This window comes from Telmatherina bonti (assembly GCF_933228915.1).
Source record: "Telmatherina bonti genome assembly, chromosome: 4".
NCBI lineage: Eukaryota > Metazoa > Chordata > Actinopteri > Atheriniformes > Telmatherinidae > Telmatherina > Telmatherina bonti.
Genome location: NC_136622.1, coordinates 13,896,299 through 13,916,100, shown reverse-complemented (window position 1 = coordinate 13,916,100; position 19,802 = coordinate 13,896,299). Strand labels below are relative to the sequence as shown.

At 39.2% G+C, this 19,802-nt stretch overlaps 1 protein-coding gene across 1 annotated transcript; it reads left to right on the top strand.

The window, feature by feature from the left end:
- LOC306755031 (potassium voltage-gated channel subfamily KQT member 2-like) lies at positions 1–16,282 on the top strand (the record flags this gene model as incomplete). The annotated part of the gene is made up of 8 exons (XM_079239249.1): positions 1–299; positions 12,277–12,367; positions 12,765–12,891; positions 13,159–13,334; positions 13,913–14,038; positions 14,165–14,275; positions 15,988–16,083; positions 16,184–16,282. 8 exons carry the CDS (start codon positions 1–3, stop codon positions 16,280–16,282), a joined length of 1,125 nt encoding a protein of 374 aa, XP_079095375.1.
- Between the last annotated feature and the right edge of the window lie 3,520 nt (positions 16,283–19,802).

The window sequence follows — 19,802 nt, the reverse complement described above, 5'->3', positions numbered from 1 at the left end:
ATGGTGCAGAAACCTCTCAACGGCGGGGTTTACCCAGCTCAAACCGGAGAGAAGAAGCACAAAGTCGGCTTTGTTGGCTTGGACCCCGGGGCTCCCGAATCCAGCAGGGATGGGGCGCTGCTCATTGCGGGTTCGGAGAGCACTAAGCGGGGCAGCATCCTCAGCAGACCGCGGTCCAGCATCTCCGCCGGGAGACGCAGACCGTCGAAGAAAAATGCCAGCTATCGGAAACTACAGAGTTTTCTCTACAATGCGCTGGAGAGACCACGGGGATGGGCGTTCATCTACCACGCTTATGTGTAAGTGCTTTTTCGGGGTTGAAACTAAGCGTGTTGAATCTCTCATCACGGCCTGTGCGCATATCTTTGGGTACACTGCTATGTCATGGTTTGGGGAGGGTGGGATTCTCTGGAGTTTGGCAGGCTATCCTGCGTTGATGAGATTGTTCAAATGGCGCATTACAGGGTTAAATGTTGCCAAGCTGCTGTAGCCTGATCATAGGAGGGGTTTTTACTTCACCTGCATAACTCTGCTGTAACTCTGCTTTATGCGCCTTGGGCTTATGTTGTTTAGTTGGTTTCATGTTTTCCTGACGTGACACGTGCTTAAATGTCCACACTGCTTTCATTGATTGGGAAATGTTGCGGCAGGTTTCAGCACCGGGGTGTGTGGACAGCTCCGGGCCGCCTCAGTACTTTCACTAATTATCCTAACGTTGCAGTCCACATCTGCACAGCCAAGCGCAATACACTGGAGCTTATGCATACAAGGAAAGCCAACAAGCAGCCTGGCTGTGGACTTCTGGTATAGCTGGGACATCAAGCTTTCCTTTTCTGTGTCCGGTCAATAGGGTGTTGATTTATGATTTTCTTTTTATGTCTTGTCAATTTATTATAGGCAAACAACAGTCAGTGATAATAAAAAAAAAAAAAAAAAAAAAGCACTTCTATAAAGTTGGGAGAATTAGAGCAAAACCCATTTTAATGAAGAACATTTAGAGCAGAAAACAATATTGGGTCACTCTGATCGTGTATTCATTATCACTAAGCAGCTGTTTAGATTCTCCCTACCCTCTAAATGTCCAAGCTCCATGTCTTTAATGCAGACTTTTTGTTTCCAACAGTAAATACAAAGTTCTTGGACAAGCTTCCTCTTTTCAAATTAAAGTTAAGAGTATATCTCTGTTCTTTCATGGAGCACTGTAATCTTGTGATGAGATGAAATGGTCACCATATAGTCACCATATAATATATGTTGTAATCTTCAAAAAAAAAAAAAAAAAAAAAGTGGGTATAAACTGTGTATTAAAGTGTAATTCTGTCACACCTGACTCCCTCCAGTTCTGCGTGTTTGGTAGTGAAGCGATGAAATGGCCACAGCATTAAGGAATTCACTGTGCACAGCAAATTAACTCCCCTGTGACGGCTGGATGCCCTGAAGCAGGCCTGCGTTTTAATGTGAAACCACATACACACTTACATGGGCCTTCAGGGTACTTTTGAAATATTAAATGAACACTATAGCAACCAACCAAAACAGTATGTGTTTTGTTTGGCTTTTCTGGAGACCAGTGGCACACTGGAGGTACTGGCATCATTAGCATTTTTTTTAGTTATTTATTTTGGTGATGCTTTCAGCATCATTTGGATAAATATGAAAGAATATATGAGGAATATTTAATATTGTCTAAACCTAAATGAATAAAAATATGTGGAATGCTATCCAGCCCACAAAAGAAACTGAACAGAGTAACGACTCTGCTTTTTATTCCATTTGTGTGTTCCTTGCATTATTCATAGTCACCACACTTCATTTAATCTCCCTTCCCTTTGCTTCCAGTCGGATGATTTATAAAAGTATCATGTGCTGACATCAGTTATAGCTTTCCTCGCCTGCTTCAAGTCTGTTTCTTATCTGTGGTTTCAAAAGCAGAAACATTTGGCAAACAAATGGAACGGCTGCCTTGAACAAAAGAGGACAGCACAGCAAAGTGTCCTAATGCTACAAGATGCATTTTTTAAAAATCTTTATTAATTTTCATGAGGGTTTATATGGAAATGTCAGGCAGGTGTTTTGTTACTTTGTCTTATTTGTAATATGTGTGAGGGATCAATATAGTGAACATGAGTACATACTGTATATTCTCTCAGCTTTCTCTTGTTGCCTTGGGCCTCTCCATCTTTCTCCCTCACTTTGTCTAGCTGTTTGAGACCAAGGCTGCCTTTCCTCATCAGTTTTATCGCTTCTCCAACATCTTTTAAAGAGTAGAGACACAGTGATCCACAGTCAAGGACACTCCTGTGGACTTAATATTAAGCTTCTTATAAAAACAGGTTGACTCTGTTCTTTCCTGCAACCAGTTCTGTTGCACGAACATTTAGACTGTTTGTAGGAAAAGCTGTAATCCATCAGCTTGTTAAATATAGCCTTTTGTCTGCATCCTTTATCTCCACAAAGTAGAAATAAGATTCCTGATTTAGTGAAATTCAAAGTGCTCTCATATTTCTCTGATTTTAGTCTTAAAAGGAGCTCAATTACTTCAGTGCGCAACAGCAAAAATGTGTCACTAAAGAAATAAAGGAGTGTGAAGAAATAGTGTTGATAATGATCAGCCAGTGAAAACAAAGTACATTTTTGTTAAGTGATTCTGGGAGACAGATTGAGGACATGATCTAGTTCTATACTATTTTGCTGAGCTGGCCATCCACACACAACCGAGGACAGAAATGTAGCAAGAACAGAAAAGCAGACAGATGCTGGCTGCCAAGCTGCTAGAAAGTGATGAAGGACTCCTTTCAGGACAGATGTTTGCTCTGAGGAAGTTTAAGACTGAGACTTGTGTGGTCGGGTTTGAAGTGTGTCTTGCTGCAATTGTGATGGAAACCTTAACAAGCCACCATCATGGGTTGGTTACATGTAGATGTAACCAACAGGTAGTTGGTAAAATCAAGAAAACATTTCTTCACAGGGAATTGCCAACCATTTGTAGATTCCATCCACTGCAGTAAATAACTTCAGTGAAAATAAATAAATCCATGAATTTTATCATGAATATTTTTTGCCTATATCTGGCTCCAGGTCTTTGAATGAGTGGGTCTTAGGATCAGGGCCAGATTAAAAGTGTAAAGGCCCCTGGGCCCAGAGTGTCCCATGGGCCCCCCTTCCCCAGCACAACCTTGTGAAAATTGTGAATGATAAAGTGTGCAATGACATTTCTAACATCTCTCAGCCAGCAATACACTAGACACTGTGTTGTGACTATCTGGCTTTTATGTACATTTAGTTTCATGTCCAAACTCCTGGTGTATGCTCTATGTGAGCCTCAATCGGCCCCAAATGGGCCCCAAATGGGCCCCAAGTGGACGTGGGCCCCGGGGCTGGTGCCTATCCCTCCCATTGGATAATTCGGCCTTGCTTAGGATGCATGGGAGCTGTAACGCAGAGTGGAGTTACATTTGAATAAACCACCCTTTGGTGAAAGTATTTTCTGTTGGTTGTAATGGTCATAACATTGTTTTGGTCAGAGCTCATTAACTAGGTAAAGCTTGTAGTAGATTGACAGTAATTAGTGACTTATAGTGACAATGACTTATATTCAATACTTTACTGGATCCTTACTAGATCTTTGTTATCGCACAGTACTTAAAAAAAAGTGGTCAAAGAAAAACCTTTGTCACTGAGCACATTTCATCCCTGCATTTTGCAGTGCAAGTTTTAACTTATGGAAGAGTATTAGGGCCACTAAAATTCTGAGAAAAAAGTCAAAATTCTGACATAAAACTCAGAATTCTGATATTTTTCTTGAAACCTAAAATTACATATTCCAGGGTGAATAAGTTGTCTCAGCAGTGAGTCTGTGTTTGGGGTTCCTATGTCTTGGCACAGATGTTCAGTTTGTACTTGTGACAATACAAAAGCAGAAGTTTGCTGAAATATAGAAGACTTTTACCTTTTAAAATTTGGAGTAGTGTCTGTACTGGTTGCAACTCATTTTAAGGTTTCACTATTTGGTTAAAAGGTTATAAGGTTTCACTATTTGGTTAAATGTCATAAACACTGCTCAAAAAATAAAGGGAACACTTAAACAACAAAATGTAACTCCAAATCAACCACACTTGTGTGAAATTGCACTGTCCACTTAGGAAGTAACACTGATTGACAATCAGTTTTACATGCTGTTGTGCAAATGGAATAGACAACAGGTGGAAATTATAGGCAATTAGCAAGACACACCCAATAAAGGAGTGGTTCTGCAGGTGGTGACCACAGACCACTTCTCAGTTCCGATGCTTTCTGGCTGATGTTTTGGTCACTTTGGAATGCTGGTGGTGCTTTCACTCTAGTGGTAGCATGAGACGGAGTTTACAACCCACACAAGTAGCTCAGGTAGTGCAGCTCATCCAGGATGGCACATCAACACGAGCTGTGGCAAGAAGGTTTGCTGTGTCTATCAGTGTAGTATCCAGAGCATGGAGGCGCTACCAGGAGACAGGTCAGTACATCAGGAGACGTGGAGGAGGCCGTGGGAGGGCAACAACCCAGCAGCAGGACCGCTACCTCCTCTTTTGTGCAAGGAGGAACAGGAGGAGCACTGCCAGAGCCCTGCAAATGAGCTCCAGCAGGCCACAAATGTGCATGTGTCTGCTCAAACAGTCAGAAACAGGCTCCATGAGGGTGGTTTGAGGGTCCGATTTCCACAGGTGGGGGTTGTGCTTACAGCCCAACACCGTGCAGGACGTTTGGCATTTGCCAGAGAACACCAAGGTTGGCAAAATTGCCACTGGTGCCCTGTGTTCTTCACAGATGAAAGCAGGTTCACACTGAGCACGTGTGACAGACATGACCGAGTCTGGAGACGCCGTGGAGAACGTTCTGCTGCCTGCAACATCCTCCAGTATGACCAGTTTGGCAGTGGGTCAGTAATGGTGTGGGGTGGCATTTCTTTGGAGGGCCACATGGCCCTCCATGTGCTCACCAGAGATAGGCTGACTGCCATTAGGTACCGAGATGAGGTCCTCAGACCCCTTGTGAGACCATATGCTGGTGTGGTTGGCCCTGGGTTCCTCCTAATGCAAGACAATGCTAGACCTCATGTGGCTGGAGTGTGTCAACAGTTCCTGCAACACGAAGGCATTGATGTTATGGACTGGTCTGCCTGTTCCCCAGACCTGAATCCAATTGAGCACATCTGGGACATCATGTCTCAATCCATCCACCAACGCCAAGTCGCACCACAGACTGCCCAGGAGTTGGCGGATGCTTTAGTTCAGGTCTGGGAGGAGATCCCTCAGGAGAACATCCGCTGCCTCATCAGGAGCATGGCCAGGCGTTGTAGGGAGGTCATACAGGCACATGGAGGCCACACACACTACTAGCCTCATTTTGACTTGTTTAAAGGACATTACATCGAAGTTAGATCAGCCTGTAGTGTGTTTTTCCACTTTCATTTTGAGTAAAACTCCAAATCCAGACCTCCATGGGTTGATACATTTGATTTTCATTGATAATTTTTGTGTGATTTTGTTGTCAGTACATTCAACTATGGAAAGAACAAAGTATTAAAAATATTTCCTTCATTCAGATCTACAACGTGTTACTTTAGTGTTCCCTTTATTTTTTTTGAGCCATATATATATATATATATACAGTGTGTGTACACACACATACACGTATAATACAAGACTGTGCCAGCAGCTTACAAGGAACCAGATTTGGAGAGACAATGATATTCAAGAGAATAAATATTCAGAGAACAAAGTCAGAATTCTGACTTTTTCTGGTCGTTCAACTTAAGGGTCATTAAAGCTGGAGCATATCTCAGGAATCATTGCGTTTGAGGCCGGTCACCAGTCCACCACATGGCCATAAATGAATAAATTAATGAATAAATAGATAAACAAATATATAAATAAACCAATGTCAACATTTGTTGTGACATTGTTTTATTAATTTCATTTGAATATTGGCTGTAAATGACTGTATACATCTTTTTTTTTTTTTTTTTAAAGTGTTTCCTCCAAGTTGCAAAACAATCACCTGAGGAACAGATGACTTTCCACAAGGTAAATGTTGTGTTACAAGGTTTTTCTGTAATACTTGCAAATGTTGCTCAAGATGTCACTGCATAAAATGCTTGGATCATTCAAAACATTTTCATTTGCTTCTCTCACATCCTGCAGTTAATATTGATGAACGTACAATTTTGCTGTTAGTATAGAAGATTTAGCAAAGCGCTATTTTCCATCGATCCCATTATTTCAACACATCGTGTGTGATTGTCTTGAAAGATATTTTTCTAGAAACTGAGCACAGGGTATGGGACTTTAAATAAGCCCTGACTTATGATGATTTTGGCTGTGAACTAAGATGATTTGACCTGACCTGCCCTATCAGGTTTCAATTGGCATCATTTTATGTAAAGTATTGTGTTAATTAAAACAAATGTACTTTTTAGAGTCACTTAAACTTGTTTTTAATGTGATTGGTTTTGACTGGCAACACAAGTTCTGTATAACACCGTGTGTGCTGGATATACTTGGCCAAGCTCTCTTTATGTCTGGGGACATTACCTTAGACTGCAGGCTTGGCAGGGTTTCATTTCTTTTTATTTCTGGATTCATTTGCAGGATGTTATACAAAAAGTGAAGAGACCCTTTTAAACTGCAAGTAGAAATCCAGTGTTGCCTTGCAATAGCAGCTATACGCTCTGTGTAAAGTGCAAGCTTCCTTTCTGGTTGAAAAGTGACATGTTGGCAGCCAGTAGCTAGTCCAGCAAGGTCACTGGTGTCTTTTTTTCCATACAATTATAGAACCCCAGAAAGTCACTTGAGCCTCAAAGTTCCTACAACAAACCCACAAAGTAGATGACGCAGTGCTGGCACACGTTCGTTGCAGCCACTCTTTGCTGAGAATAAACTCTCTTCTTTATTTGCTTTCCTTGACTTGGTCACTGTCTAAATTTAGCATGATGAGTATGTCTGGGTAGGCAATGTAGTGCTGAGCAGGGCAAATCAATGTTTCTTTATCTGCAGCTCAGGAGGAAATGCAAGCTTTTCTGCTTCCAACAACCGCCCCTTCAACGTGATTGATCTCCGGTCACGTTGCTCCTGGTGCCGTCTGTGGCAACAAGTGGATATGTGTGTGTGTGTGTATATGTGTGTTACTCTCACTGACTGTTTATCAACTGCTAGAAGAAACATGATTTTCTGTCTTTTAGCATTTTTAACATAGGACTGAGGTGTCATAACATGCTCCTATGACATTTAGTGTGTGTTTGGGTACGTAGTATTGCAGAAGTAAATTAAGTCAAAAATGGTAACAATACAAACAGTCACTGTTGAAACAGTTTAATTTTATTAAATAAAACTTGTTTTTGATAAATAGATCTGGACAACAGCCCAGTTGTTCAGGCTCCTCTAACGTGGAACCATGCCATTGTAATTAGAGCGGAATGTGATTAGATTTCTTTCTTGAATAAGCAATGCCTGAAAAATAAGTTGTCCTTCATAAGCAGCCCAGTTCTGAGTATGCCCCCCTCATCCAACTTAAAGAGCTCTGAGTCATCAGGGTGAAGTAAAAGAAAATTATGTTATGGAGTGTTTGCTACCAGAGCATTAGCTATAGATCCTTTTGGACGTTTCGGTGAACTGGTCTAACACAGCAGCCATTGCATCCTGTCAGATTGGTATCTGGGGACAAAATGAACATTTGAGGTATTTTTGCACAGCTCACTGCTATCCTGGTTTGGAGTATTTTGCTCTACTCATGATATGCATGATCTGGAGAGATCTTAAAATAGGTGGCAAATGTGGAAAAACACATACAATTAAATAAGAGGATGCAGGTTTTCTCTGCAGAGCAGTGTTACTTTAACTTTCAGTAGCTTTAATGTTATGACTGAGCAAACAAAGTCCTGCAGCCTGGTGAACATGGCATTAATGATTTCAAAAAAGTGATTTTAAAGTTCAATTTTTCAGACAGCAGTATGATTCTCCACTCTGCCTGCGTTCCTCTTAAATGAGCATGACCAAGAGAAATTCATCCAGATCTTGTCAGGCATCTATTTCCAGATAATTGTTGGGTTCAGTTTAATTTTCAAAGCAGTTCACTGTTTTGATTTTTTTTCCCAATTCTGCATGCCCCAACTTCTTTTCAAATGGGACTAAATCAGCACCCCACTGATGGTTTAACACTATTGATTGTGTTGTGGCTGTAAAACTACCAGTCTAACAAAAAAATTGACATTTATGGCAAAAACTATGGAGCTGTGAGTTACATATCTATCAAGAAAGTAGCAAAAATGAAATAAAAAGAAGCTAATTTAGCCTAGAGCATCCCATTTCATGTCTCTCCAGGCCAGTGTTTCTCAATTCCGGTCCTCAGGCCCCACCTCCCCTGCATGTTTTATAGGCAACCCTTAACACACCTGAATTAAATAAAGGCTCGTTAACAGGTTGCAAAGAACTTGATGAGGAAGTTAAAAGATCTGACTTTGGAGGAGGATCATGTCTAAAACATGCAGGGCAGGGGGGCCTGAGGACTGGAATGGAGAAACACTGGCCTGGAGAGACATGAAATGGATAGTTACTATGGTTCTACTCAAAGTAAAAAGTACAATATGCTGATGTCTAAAAATCATAAACATTATGTACTTTGTTTTTCTAAGTCACAAAAAAAGCAAAAACAGAAAGTGAAGAGAGATTGTTGGATTTAACGGGCAATTTCTCAGAGTATTTTTGCTATGAGCTAAGCTAATTGTCTCCCTTTTCTGATTACTGGGAGTTCCAATCAGCTCGCTGTCTCCATCAACTGGTTTGGGTTGGAATGGGTGGAACTTGCTTTTGACTAATCAAGGAATAGCAGGATGTCAAGCTCCACTGATTTGGGTCAGAATGTAACAATCGCAAAAGTCGGTCCATTTTTTTCTCCTGTGGAAACAACATGTGCACTGACCTGGACCATTGTGGGAGCCAGGGCTTAACTTACTGGTAGCTGCAGCTTCCTTATTGTACAGCTATGAAAAGCAACTTGAATTATCTCACTTCCTGCAGGGAGACAAATCTTGTTTTCAAGCAGCTCATCTGTGGAAAGTCTGAACAGAACTTCAGGTGTTTTACTGTGTTTCCTACTTGATAATTAACAGGGCTTGATAAATCTTTAGGAACTTCTCTCTGCTGATGGTAAAGTGATGAATAGGGGTTTAACTTGAGGAGGTAATTGTTTGACTGCCTCAGGAGGCAAGTTCTGTCCCCCTCTTTGATCAGCAAGTGTCCTCATTAGCAGGTGCTGATGAGTTTGGCGAGGTCGAGTCTGAAAAGCGGACTTACATTTAGTCAGCCTTTTTAGGCTGCAGCATTCATTTCCATGACTACAATCTATATTTTAGTTACCTGATTTGTATTTTTACTGTAAAACTTACCTTCTGAAACATCTGCCTGAGAGCTTTACAGATGTCTACATGACAACCAACACAATTTTCAGATCAGATTAGAATCACAAACACTAAGCTGTTGTAGTATAACTCCACAAAAACAATGTTGGTCTTCAGAAGGTAAAATGGTAAGTCAAAGTGACAAGTCAGAGCTCTGTAAATGATGAGATGTGAAGTGTCTGTTTATTGACTGACCCTCCTATGCCTCATGGCTGCTGTACGTTCCATGCATCTTGAGTGGAGGGCAGTAAAAGCTGCAAATTCAGTGAACCAAATGACACTGTCAGTTTTTAGAAATAGAAAAACACAACTTACTGCATATTGGAAGACTGCATCACTTTTATTGTCTGGAAGTGAAACCCCAGCTAATTTTGTGCCTTTACAAGATTTGCACACATAAGTTCCTCCTTCATTTTTTTGGTTCTTTATTCCTGATCAAGGATTACAGATAACAGGCTTAACTGGCAACTGAAATTTTGCTCTTTCTCTCATAAATTGATTATAGAAACCACTTGTACAAAGGTGAAACTGTGTAAAAGTGGTTTATCCTGTCATTTAATACTGTAAATAGATATAATTGACTACTTTGTCAAACCCTAGATATATGGCAGAATCTGATTGAGGAAAACAACATTTTCAGTGCATGAAGAGTCCTGGTTTTACTGAGCAAGTCTGCTGTAGTCAAGGCTTGCTCTGCCTTGATGTATGAAAGGCCAAAAACAAATGTTTACCATAGATTTTAGGTATGATGACCTCAGTCTCATTTAATAAGATGTACTGAAGAAGAGTTTGTTTTGTGTTTCTTTCCTTCTGACAAGAAGTAGATATAAAAAATTAAAGTAACATTTTATTTGTGATTGTCCATTGATCTCAGGTGCTTCTTTCTGATTGGCTGATAGCCAGCAGCATCTGCCAAGAGTTTGATGCGACAAGATGGAAATTGCAGCAGCAGTTTGTGCTTGTTTTGTTTTTCAATCACCCGTATAGAATTAATGATAGAAATGCTTAGATAAAGGTTAAAGGTTTGAGGCAACGTTGGTAACTAAGTGATTTATTTATGACATACGATATCTGAATTTTAACCTTTAAAAACCAAACCCATGAAAAAATTGTTTCCTTTTTTAAACGTGAGGTTATTTGTCCCTTTAATAAATAAGTATCCCATTTTTTTGGGAGAACATTTCCCATTCATTACCATGTGCTATGTGAAAATTCCTATACGGCAATACTCTGTTTTGTGGCACACATTCAGGGCAGATAAGAATCAGATTGTGATTGTACAGGATTTTGAGCAAAGTTTTTACCATAAAGTGATTCCAAATGTCTCCGAAACAGTATGTATCATCATGTAAGTCATGCTGGGCTCTATTGAGTTAAGATGAATGAAAGTAAAAAAAGAAATCAGATAATTTTATTGTTGGAGATGGACACTTTTTTTTAACCAGAGAGTAAAGGATTTGCGCTTTTCAATTAAGCAAATGTTCAGATGCATTAAATACTAATAATGTGCAGTACTAAGGCTGTCGAAGTCCAGCTTTTTGTATCTGAACTGATAATGCATCATTATCAGAAAAGTCAAACCATCAATTTCCCACTTTATCCTTCTCAAGCCCTGCGTGGGTTGAAGCTAAATACAACTATAATAGAGGAGGATTTGTCCATCACAGGGTCAGCACAGACAGACGCACAACCATGAATGCAAATGCTTTCACACAATATATACAAGTCCAATTAGATACGGTCCAATTCAATTTATTTGTAATCAAATTTAATCTAATTATGTATATCACCCTTCTTGATAGTCCCCAGGTGAAGGGTTGTCATCATGATCCCCTGCATGTATAAAAAATATACAGAAAAACGTTAGCCAATATCTGTTCCAACCTCTACACTTTGAGTAATATGGTGGTATAAATATTAACCAGCAGTTGCCATTTTTTTTCTCTCATTCAGTTACTTTTCTAGATAAATTGGGGCTGTATATTGGTTCATCACATCATCATCTACTCTGGTGTTGGTGTTGTGGAGTGTATACTGCTTTCATTCCACAACATCTTCACAAGCATTAATGCTGGTTGAGGCTGCACCTTTTAAAATCCGGCCTATTGTAACCACTGGGTTTCATCAGGCGCTTTCCATTAGATCTGCTTTGGATTTCTTCCAGGAGACCTTTTTCAATGGAGGCTAATGCTGTTATTCCTCTTCCGCTTCAAATAACTGGCACCTTCATCCAACAAGGTGTAATGTTCTGCCAGTGTTATGGACATGCGCAGAAAAACACATTATTTTCTGACTCTTTTTTTAACATTTCTGGGCAACATCAGTTTACTTACACAATCAAATGAAAACCTTTCAAGTTGATGATCTTTTAACAAAATATATGCTCAGACACACCAGCTTACAAAACATTCACAGTAAACTGCAACTGATATTCACACTGATAAAGATAAAAGAGGTATTACTGATGAGGACTTATAGAAATTAGCTCTGAATGTTGGGAGGAAATGAAATAAATAACTACTACTGATGTAGTCAGTAAACACACAATGTTTGTCTGATGACTTTTCATGCACGAAGGTAGACTGATGGCCATGTCACATAATGTTATCCCCCCAATATGGTCCTGCTGTTTACTGGTTTTATTGTACACTTGTGTACAAACATGTTCAGTAAAGCTTCAGCATCTGGTATGTTTGACTGAGCTGAATAAATTTACCTGGTTCAAGGAAAATGGAGTTAAATGACAAATTTTGATTTCTGTACCTTTTTCAATAGATTATACATTTGCAACAGGTTGTTGTGTTTGGTAAAGGCACTAACTTTAACACCCCCCCTCTCTCTTCCAGCTTCCTCTTGGTCTTCTCCTGTCTTATACTCTCAGTCTTTGCCACTATCAAAGAATTCAAAGACAGCTCAGAGAATGCTTTGTACATCTTGGTAGGTATCATTTTATGTTTTACCCTTTGCTGCAGGACTTTTCTGAGTCTGGGACTTTTTTTTTTTTTTTTTTTTAACCTTCCCTATAAATAAATGAAAGTATTTTCTCGTTTACATAGAATGTGATCTTATTTGATGCAGTACGCACTCAGCAAGGGATTATTCATTAGTCTTGGAAGCTTGTAAACCGTGAATAAAAAACTAATGCTAATATATTTCTGAACTTTACCCCCAATTCAACAAAAACGTCTAATGTTATACACCTGTTGATGCATTTTGCGATAAGAAAAGCAAGATTCCATTTTGCCATGCCCTGAAAAATAAAGGAGTCATTTCCATCCTGCCACATGAAGATTAAGTCCCAGATTTGACTCCACAGTTTTTATTTGTTTTACAGGAAATTGTGACGATTGTTGTGTTTGGAGTAGAGTACATTGTGAGGATATGGGCTGCTGGCTGTTGCTGCCGATACAGAGGATGGAGAGGGAGGCTGAAATTTGCCAGAAAGCCTTTCTGTGTCATAGGTGAGAAAACAAGGTCGATTTGTGTTTGCTGGCTGTAATTTCTGAAATAACACACAAATATAGCTCTGTCTGTACTTTTTTTTCTGATTTGGAAATGCTGTCACTTTTATGTGAGAATACAAGTCCATTGTCTGTCTGTTTTAAACTTATATGTCAGGCAACCTTTGTGAATAAAAATCTTATTTGATGAGGAATACAACATCTCTGCCTTCCCATGTTTCTGCTTGTGTAACATATTCTGATGTTACGTTTTGCCTGTTTCTCCAGACATTATGGTGTTGATTGCCTCAGTGTCGGTACTAGCAGCCGGATCTCAGGGGAATGTTTTTGCCACCTCAGCAATCAGAAGTCTAAGATTCCTGCAGATCCTGCGCATGTTGCGTATGGACCGCCGTGGAGGCACCTGGAAGCTGCTTGGATCTGTAGTGTATGCCCACAGCAAGGTTAGCATTTCATCCACATTTAATGGTTGAAATTAAATACAAATAATGCAATTTTAGATTAGATTTTTAATCTAATATGTAACAGAACTCTGATTTTATTTCTATTCAACTAAAGTTAATGACATCTTCAGATATGAATTGAACCATTAGTTAAAACCTCCCATTGTTTCCATTGTGTTACTTGAAACAACTTCCAGCCTTATGTGTAATCTTGCTATTGTGTGGAAAGATATTATCCTTAATGGCAGGATAATCAGCTTAGTTAACAATAATTTACTTGCACTAATAGGTTGTGGAAAATTTGTTACTGTGTGCATATTTGTGTGGGATGGGATGGGATGGGGAGAGACAGTGAGTCTGCAGCATGGGTGGAGTCGAGGGAAATAAAGACATTTATGAAATGAAACCCTTCCTTTGCCACAGAAGACATAAGGCTCAGTTAATCATCTCCAATATTATAACGGATTGACCGGTTTTACCAGTCAGCAGAGGTTTCTTCGCCACCTTTAGCAAGACATCCTTGATGACACTTTATTACTTTAGATTCCCTGATGCTCACTCTGGTTTCCTCCCTGTAGGAGCTCATCACAGCGTGGTATATAGGTTTCCTGTGCCTCATCCTGGCTTCATTCCTTGTTTATTCTGTGGAAAAGGAGTCAAATGAAGAGTTTGAAACATATGCTGATGCCCTCTGGTGGGGACTGGTAAGACCAGATCTCAGTTGTCCTTCATTTTTAAAAATGTGATCAGATAAGAGACAGCTGCAGTCCCATAGCAATCAAGTTCACTTCTTTTTTTTTTTTTTTTTTTTTTTTTTTTTTTTTGCTCAGATCACTCTTACCACCATTGGTTATGGTGATAAGGTTCCCAAAACCTGGAATGGACGCTTGCTGGCAGCTACATTCAGTATGATAGGTGTGGCATTCTTTGCACTACCTGCTGTAAGTATATCAGGGTTGTTGGAAATGCTTTGAAACTAATGTCTTAAAGAGGAATGCTTCTAAAAGTGCTGACTGAGAAACTCATTAAGTGTGCATCTGTAATATTTTTTCCAGTCTATCATCTCTTTTAGAAATTTTGCACATCTGCACATCCTTGGATTTTATTTCATGAAGTTGGAATTTCTGTTTATAACAGCATATTAATACAAAAATATACCCAGCTTGCTCATTTATGTTTGAAAAAAAACTTTGAAAAATATATTCCACGATTTATTAAGCGTGTTATAGTCCGAACTGATAGAGGGAATTTAAACTTTATATTTAGTCTTCACAAAGGATGTGAAGACTAAAGACCTCCCTACTGTTTTGATCATTCAAATAGATTCAACATAGTATAGTGATCAAGGCTGTGCATGTAATATGACCAAAACTAGTTTAGTTTCACCTGCTTAAACTGCCAAGAAAAAGCTTATTCTGCAGCCAGTCACCAGCAAGTGACTGAGATTAGCTGAATCAGTCATAATACTGATATTATTGCATTTTTCTAAAACATAGCATGACATGGTACAGTACAGTTTGAGTCAGAATGGCTTTTCCATGCTATATTTTCTATAACAGACAGTATATCCTCACTGTTAGCTGGATCAGCTGCTTGTCAGCTGCAGCAACACAAAGACACAACCTCATGTGTTTGTATGTTTATAATAGTTAATTGATTCAACAGTTTCTTCAGGCAAAAAAATATTGAGTAGATATTCTATTAATTGCACCAGCTTTGCAGTTCAGAGATTACTTTTGGGCGTGATCATTAATAATAGAGTGCTGCAGAGCTCAGTAGTGGTGAGAGAGTGTCAGTGGGCTTCTTTCAAACACTTGGACCATATGTGAATAGAAGGACACTTAGGAAGAAATGCTAGCTATTAGATAATACTTCTGGAAGATCATTAGCTTAGTTGGTAAGGTGCATTCATACTTAAGATGAATTATCATCCTGAAAATCATTTGCAATGCTTTCTCTACTCTGGTCACAAAAACATGCTGCAGAGCTAATTGCAGAACATGAACTGTTTATGTTCCACTTATGGTTGATGCTGCATGTAAAGCAAACTGCTTTAATAAACATTTTTAAAAATCGTTTGCAGGTTTGTAAGTTTAGTTATATTTGAAACAAGCTATTGTGATGAATTGAACACAGACGAACAGAAGCCTGTCAGTAGAAAGGGTTTAGGACAGGCTGAAGCATAGATCAGAGCTTAAAGGTTTGAAGATTACATAATATAGATGTGATCACACATGACAGCACCCAAATCCCTAATCATTGCTGCAGCTCTGATCTGTTGATGTGAAGGATAAGTAAGGTGGAAATGTTTATGTTTTCCTGGATCCCAGGTTATTATTCTTGATCCTGTGCTAAACTAATAATTTAACCATACTACAACAAATAACGTGAAATAAATGGTCAGTATGGGAATATGTCTATTTTTTATTTAATGGATTATGGTGGTACCTTTTGAATAATCTCTTTTTTGCTGCTCCTACTCTCATTTGTATCAGACTCTATAGTTGTTCCTTTTTACCTTCACTAAATAAGTCCAAATTTTAGACAGTCAATGGTCTACAGTTAAACATGAGGAGTCCAAGTGGTAGTGTTAATGTATGCCATTCTTACTTTGAATAAACACATGCCTAATGGCCCATCGATTTCTATTTAGGGTATTCTGGGTTCTGGCTTTGCCCTCAAAGTCCAGGAGCAGCACAGGCAGAAACATTTTGAGAAGAGACGAAACCCTGCAGCTGGCCTCATCCAGGTATCTGAATATGAAAAATAAAAAAACTTAAAGACACAGTTCCATGTTTCTTTTGTAGTTTAGTAAAATGTTAAATAAGTCTTGCATTTTCTTCACCTAGGGTGCTTGGAGGTTTTATGCAACCAACCTTTCACGTACAGATCTGCTGTCCACTTGGGATTTTTATGAGCAGACGGTGGCTGTGCCAATGTACAGGTAGGTGATTGAATCGACCCAATAATGCTGCCGATTTATTCAGCATCTTCAGCAAATACAGCTATTTTTCTAATATCACATTTCGCAAACTTTCTTAAAACTGAAACCAAAGTGGAAAGCTGAACACCTGAGTATTCTTGTTGTATTGTGTTCCAAACTATTTCATTGGATCATATCAGCTGTCTGCTGTGTGGAATTACACTCTGTCACTTTTCACTTTCTCTTTTAGTAACACAGTTTTAAAGATGTAACTGGGGCCTTGGCATTAAATCTAACCTATTTGAACAGACAGTTCAAAAGACAAACTTTGCCTACAGCCACTTTGTGCAATTAACTATTTCGCTGTCCAGTTTCTTGAATCAGCAAGTATGCAGTTTTGCTGGCCTTTCATATTACAGATTTATGCTTTTTAAGCAAGAAACACAGCTTGCTGGTTGTCTGATGATAGTAAATGTTTTCTATCAATCCAGTTGTAATTTGAGTTGAAAATGTGATGAACAGCAGAATCGACAACTGCCAAGCTAGATGCAATTAGCTTTAAAGGGCCAAAAGGCAAGCTTTAACCTTTTAAGTCAGTGAAACCATCTGGACAGAATGACACAGTGCTCCTTTTCTTTTCCCAGAATTATTCCTCCTCTGAATCAGCTGGACCTGCTGAGAAATCTGAAGGGCAAGTCATTCAGGTACAAATATGACGACAGCAGCTGCAAAGTTGCTGATGTGATATGATGATCCCTTGAAAACTGTGATGAGTGGTTTTGAAAGAGAATGGAAAGAAAAGACATTTGACTCCCTACTTTCAACTTTTCAACTTTATTTGTATAGCGCCACTTCACAACAATGTTGTCACAGGGCACTTTACATACACAAATCAACATACACATAATTTCAAGCCAATTTATACATATTCTATAATAGAAACCAACTGATTGCATCGAGTCATGATTTCGATCCAATCCTCCATCCTGAGCATGTACGCGGCGACAGTGGGAAGGAAAAAACTCCCCTTTAACAGGAAGAAAACCTCCGGCAGAACCCGGCTCAGGGAGGGCAGCCATCTGCCTCGACTGGTTGGGGTGGAGACGATAGGAAAGACAGATCAACATGTACAATTGCACTTATTAAGGAAGACCTGCGGAAAAAAGGAGAAATAAGTTACAGACGGCAATATTGGCATCTATTTATACATTAATTTATTAGAGAAATAGAGCGAGGTACTTCTCAGTGCATCAGGTAACATCCCCATTGCTACATAAGTAAAGGTTGGCTAGACTACCATAACTATAAGAGCAATGAGCATAACCTGGACAGTTGGGTCCAGTACATGCAGACTCCAACTCAGGAGATGATCATACCCTAACTATAAGAATCATGGAAAAGGAAGGTTTTCAGCTCGATCTTGAAGGTGTGGAGCGAGTCTGCCTCCCGAACCCACAGTGGGAGCTGGTTCCAGAAGAGAGGAGCCTGATAGCTAAAGGCCCTTCCTCCCTCAGTACTCTTTGAGACTCTAGGAACCACCAGCAAACCTGCAGTCCGAGAGCGAAGTGCTCTATTGGGAATATATGGAACTATAAGATCTCTTATGTACGATGGAGCTTGGTCATGGAGAGCTTTATATGTGAGGAGAAGATTTTTAAACTTTATCCAGGATCAGGGACAGGGAGCCAGTGTAGAGAGGCTAAAACTAGTGAAATATGATCTCTCATGCTAGTCCTCATCAGAACCCTCGCTGCAGCATTTTGGATCAGCTGGAGACTTTTCAGGGCATATTTGGGACGACTCATAAATAAGGAATTGCAGTAATCCAGTCTGGAAGTAATAAAGGCATGGACTAATTTTTCTGCATCTGTCTGAGACAAGATGCCCCTAATTTCTGCAATATTACGCAGGTGGAAGAAGGCGGTTTGAGAAACCTGTTTTAAATGTGAGCTAAAAGACAAGTCCTGGTCAATAATGACTCCAAGATTTCTCACAGTGGTACTGGAGGCCAAATTAATGCCATCCAGATTAATTACATCACTGGATAACTTTGTTCTAAGTTTTTCAGGCCCGAAGACAACAACCTCTGTCTTGTCTGAGTTTAAAAGGAGAAAATTCAGAGTCATCCAGGTCTTGATGTCTGTAAGACATCTTTGTAATCTAAGTAACTGATTGGTTACTTTAAAAAAAGTCTGAAATCAACATGGCTCAAATAACTGTGTGATCTGAAAAGGGTTCGGATGTAAGAAACCAGCCAAAGAAATTTACACAGCAAGAAGTCAGTGTACTTTAAGAGTTAAAATAATTTGATGTTATAGGCAAACAGGTAACCCCTTTAAAGTTTAGCTAGTTCTCCCTGCACCGGCAACTTTGTTTATTGCCTCGCTGATTTAAAGTCGCAAATGAAGATGAACAGACTCGGTCTTCTCTGCCTTCTGCAATGGTTCTCTGATTTTACCCAAATTCCCCTGCTTTGTTGTGACTGGAAATTAACACAACTATGAGTAAAGCAGTAACTGTTCAACTGTTTATGAACATGCAGTTGTAAATCTATCTATCTATCTATCTATCTATCTATCTATCTATCTATCTATCTATCTATCTATCTATCTATCTATCTATCTATCTATCTATCTATCTATCTATCTATCTATCTATCTAAACAGTCGATAAAAATGAAAAAAGGGTTGCTCATTGTACGTATTCTACAGTTTTCTACCACTTCCTGTGAACTGATGTCCATTTTCAGTTAAAATTGTTTGATATTTTAGCCTTGTAAATAATAATATTAATTTATCTGATAAATTATCCTCTGATGATTTACTTATGTCAATACATAACAAAATATGGGCTAAAATATTAATTATACAAATAATCTATATCTCAACTTTGTAAATGTTCGGTGCAATAGTAAATATTGTTCACTATCTAGTGTGTATATGCATTTTCCCAGCACAGCTAGGGAAAGGGGGAGTAACAAAGACCAGGATAAGGTGATTTATTAGTTAACAAAAAACAGTACAAGAAAAAAAAGAAACTCAGTCTGAAAACACAATGCAAGAAAACCAAATTACAGAATAGGCTACACAAAAGAAACACAACAGTAGTACATATTAACAGCTAGTAACTAATCACATCAGAAACTTGTGGGCCTACCTATTCAGATCTATTCTACGGTCATTTAGGAGACACTTTTATCCTAAGCGACTTACACATGAGAGTGAGAACAACACTGGCACAAAATCAAAGAGTAGAGGACGTCACTGGAGGTGCTAGTGGACTGCTGCAAGTCCAGTTGGACGCAGGTGTTGACATGTAGTACTACAGGCTTTTTTTTTTTGCTTTATTTTTTCTTTCTACCCCACAATTTCCCCTATGTTAAAATACCAAGATTTAATCTCACAATATTTGTTGCAAAGAATTGGGCTCAGTTCTCCACCTCCTCTGACTTGAGGTTTTTACAAGTTGTACAACCGTCACACAACAGATGACAGTTCAGAAAGCAGCACACAAGCTCAAATGGCAAAACCACACATGGCAAGTTG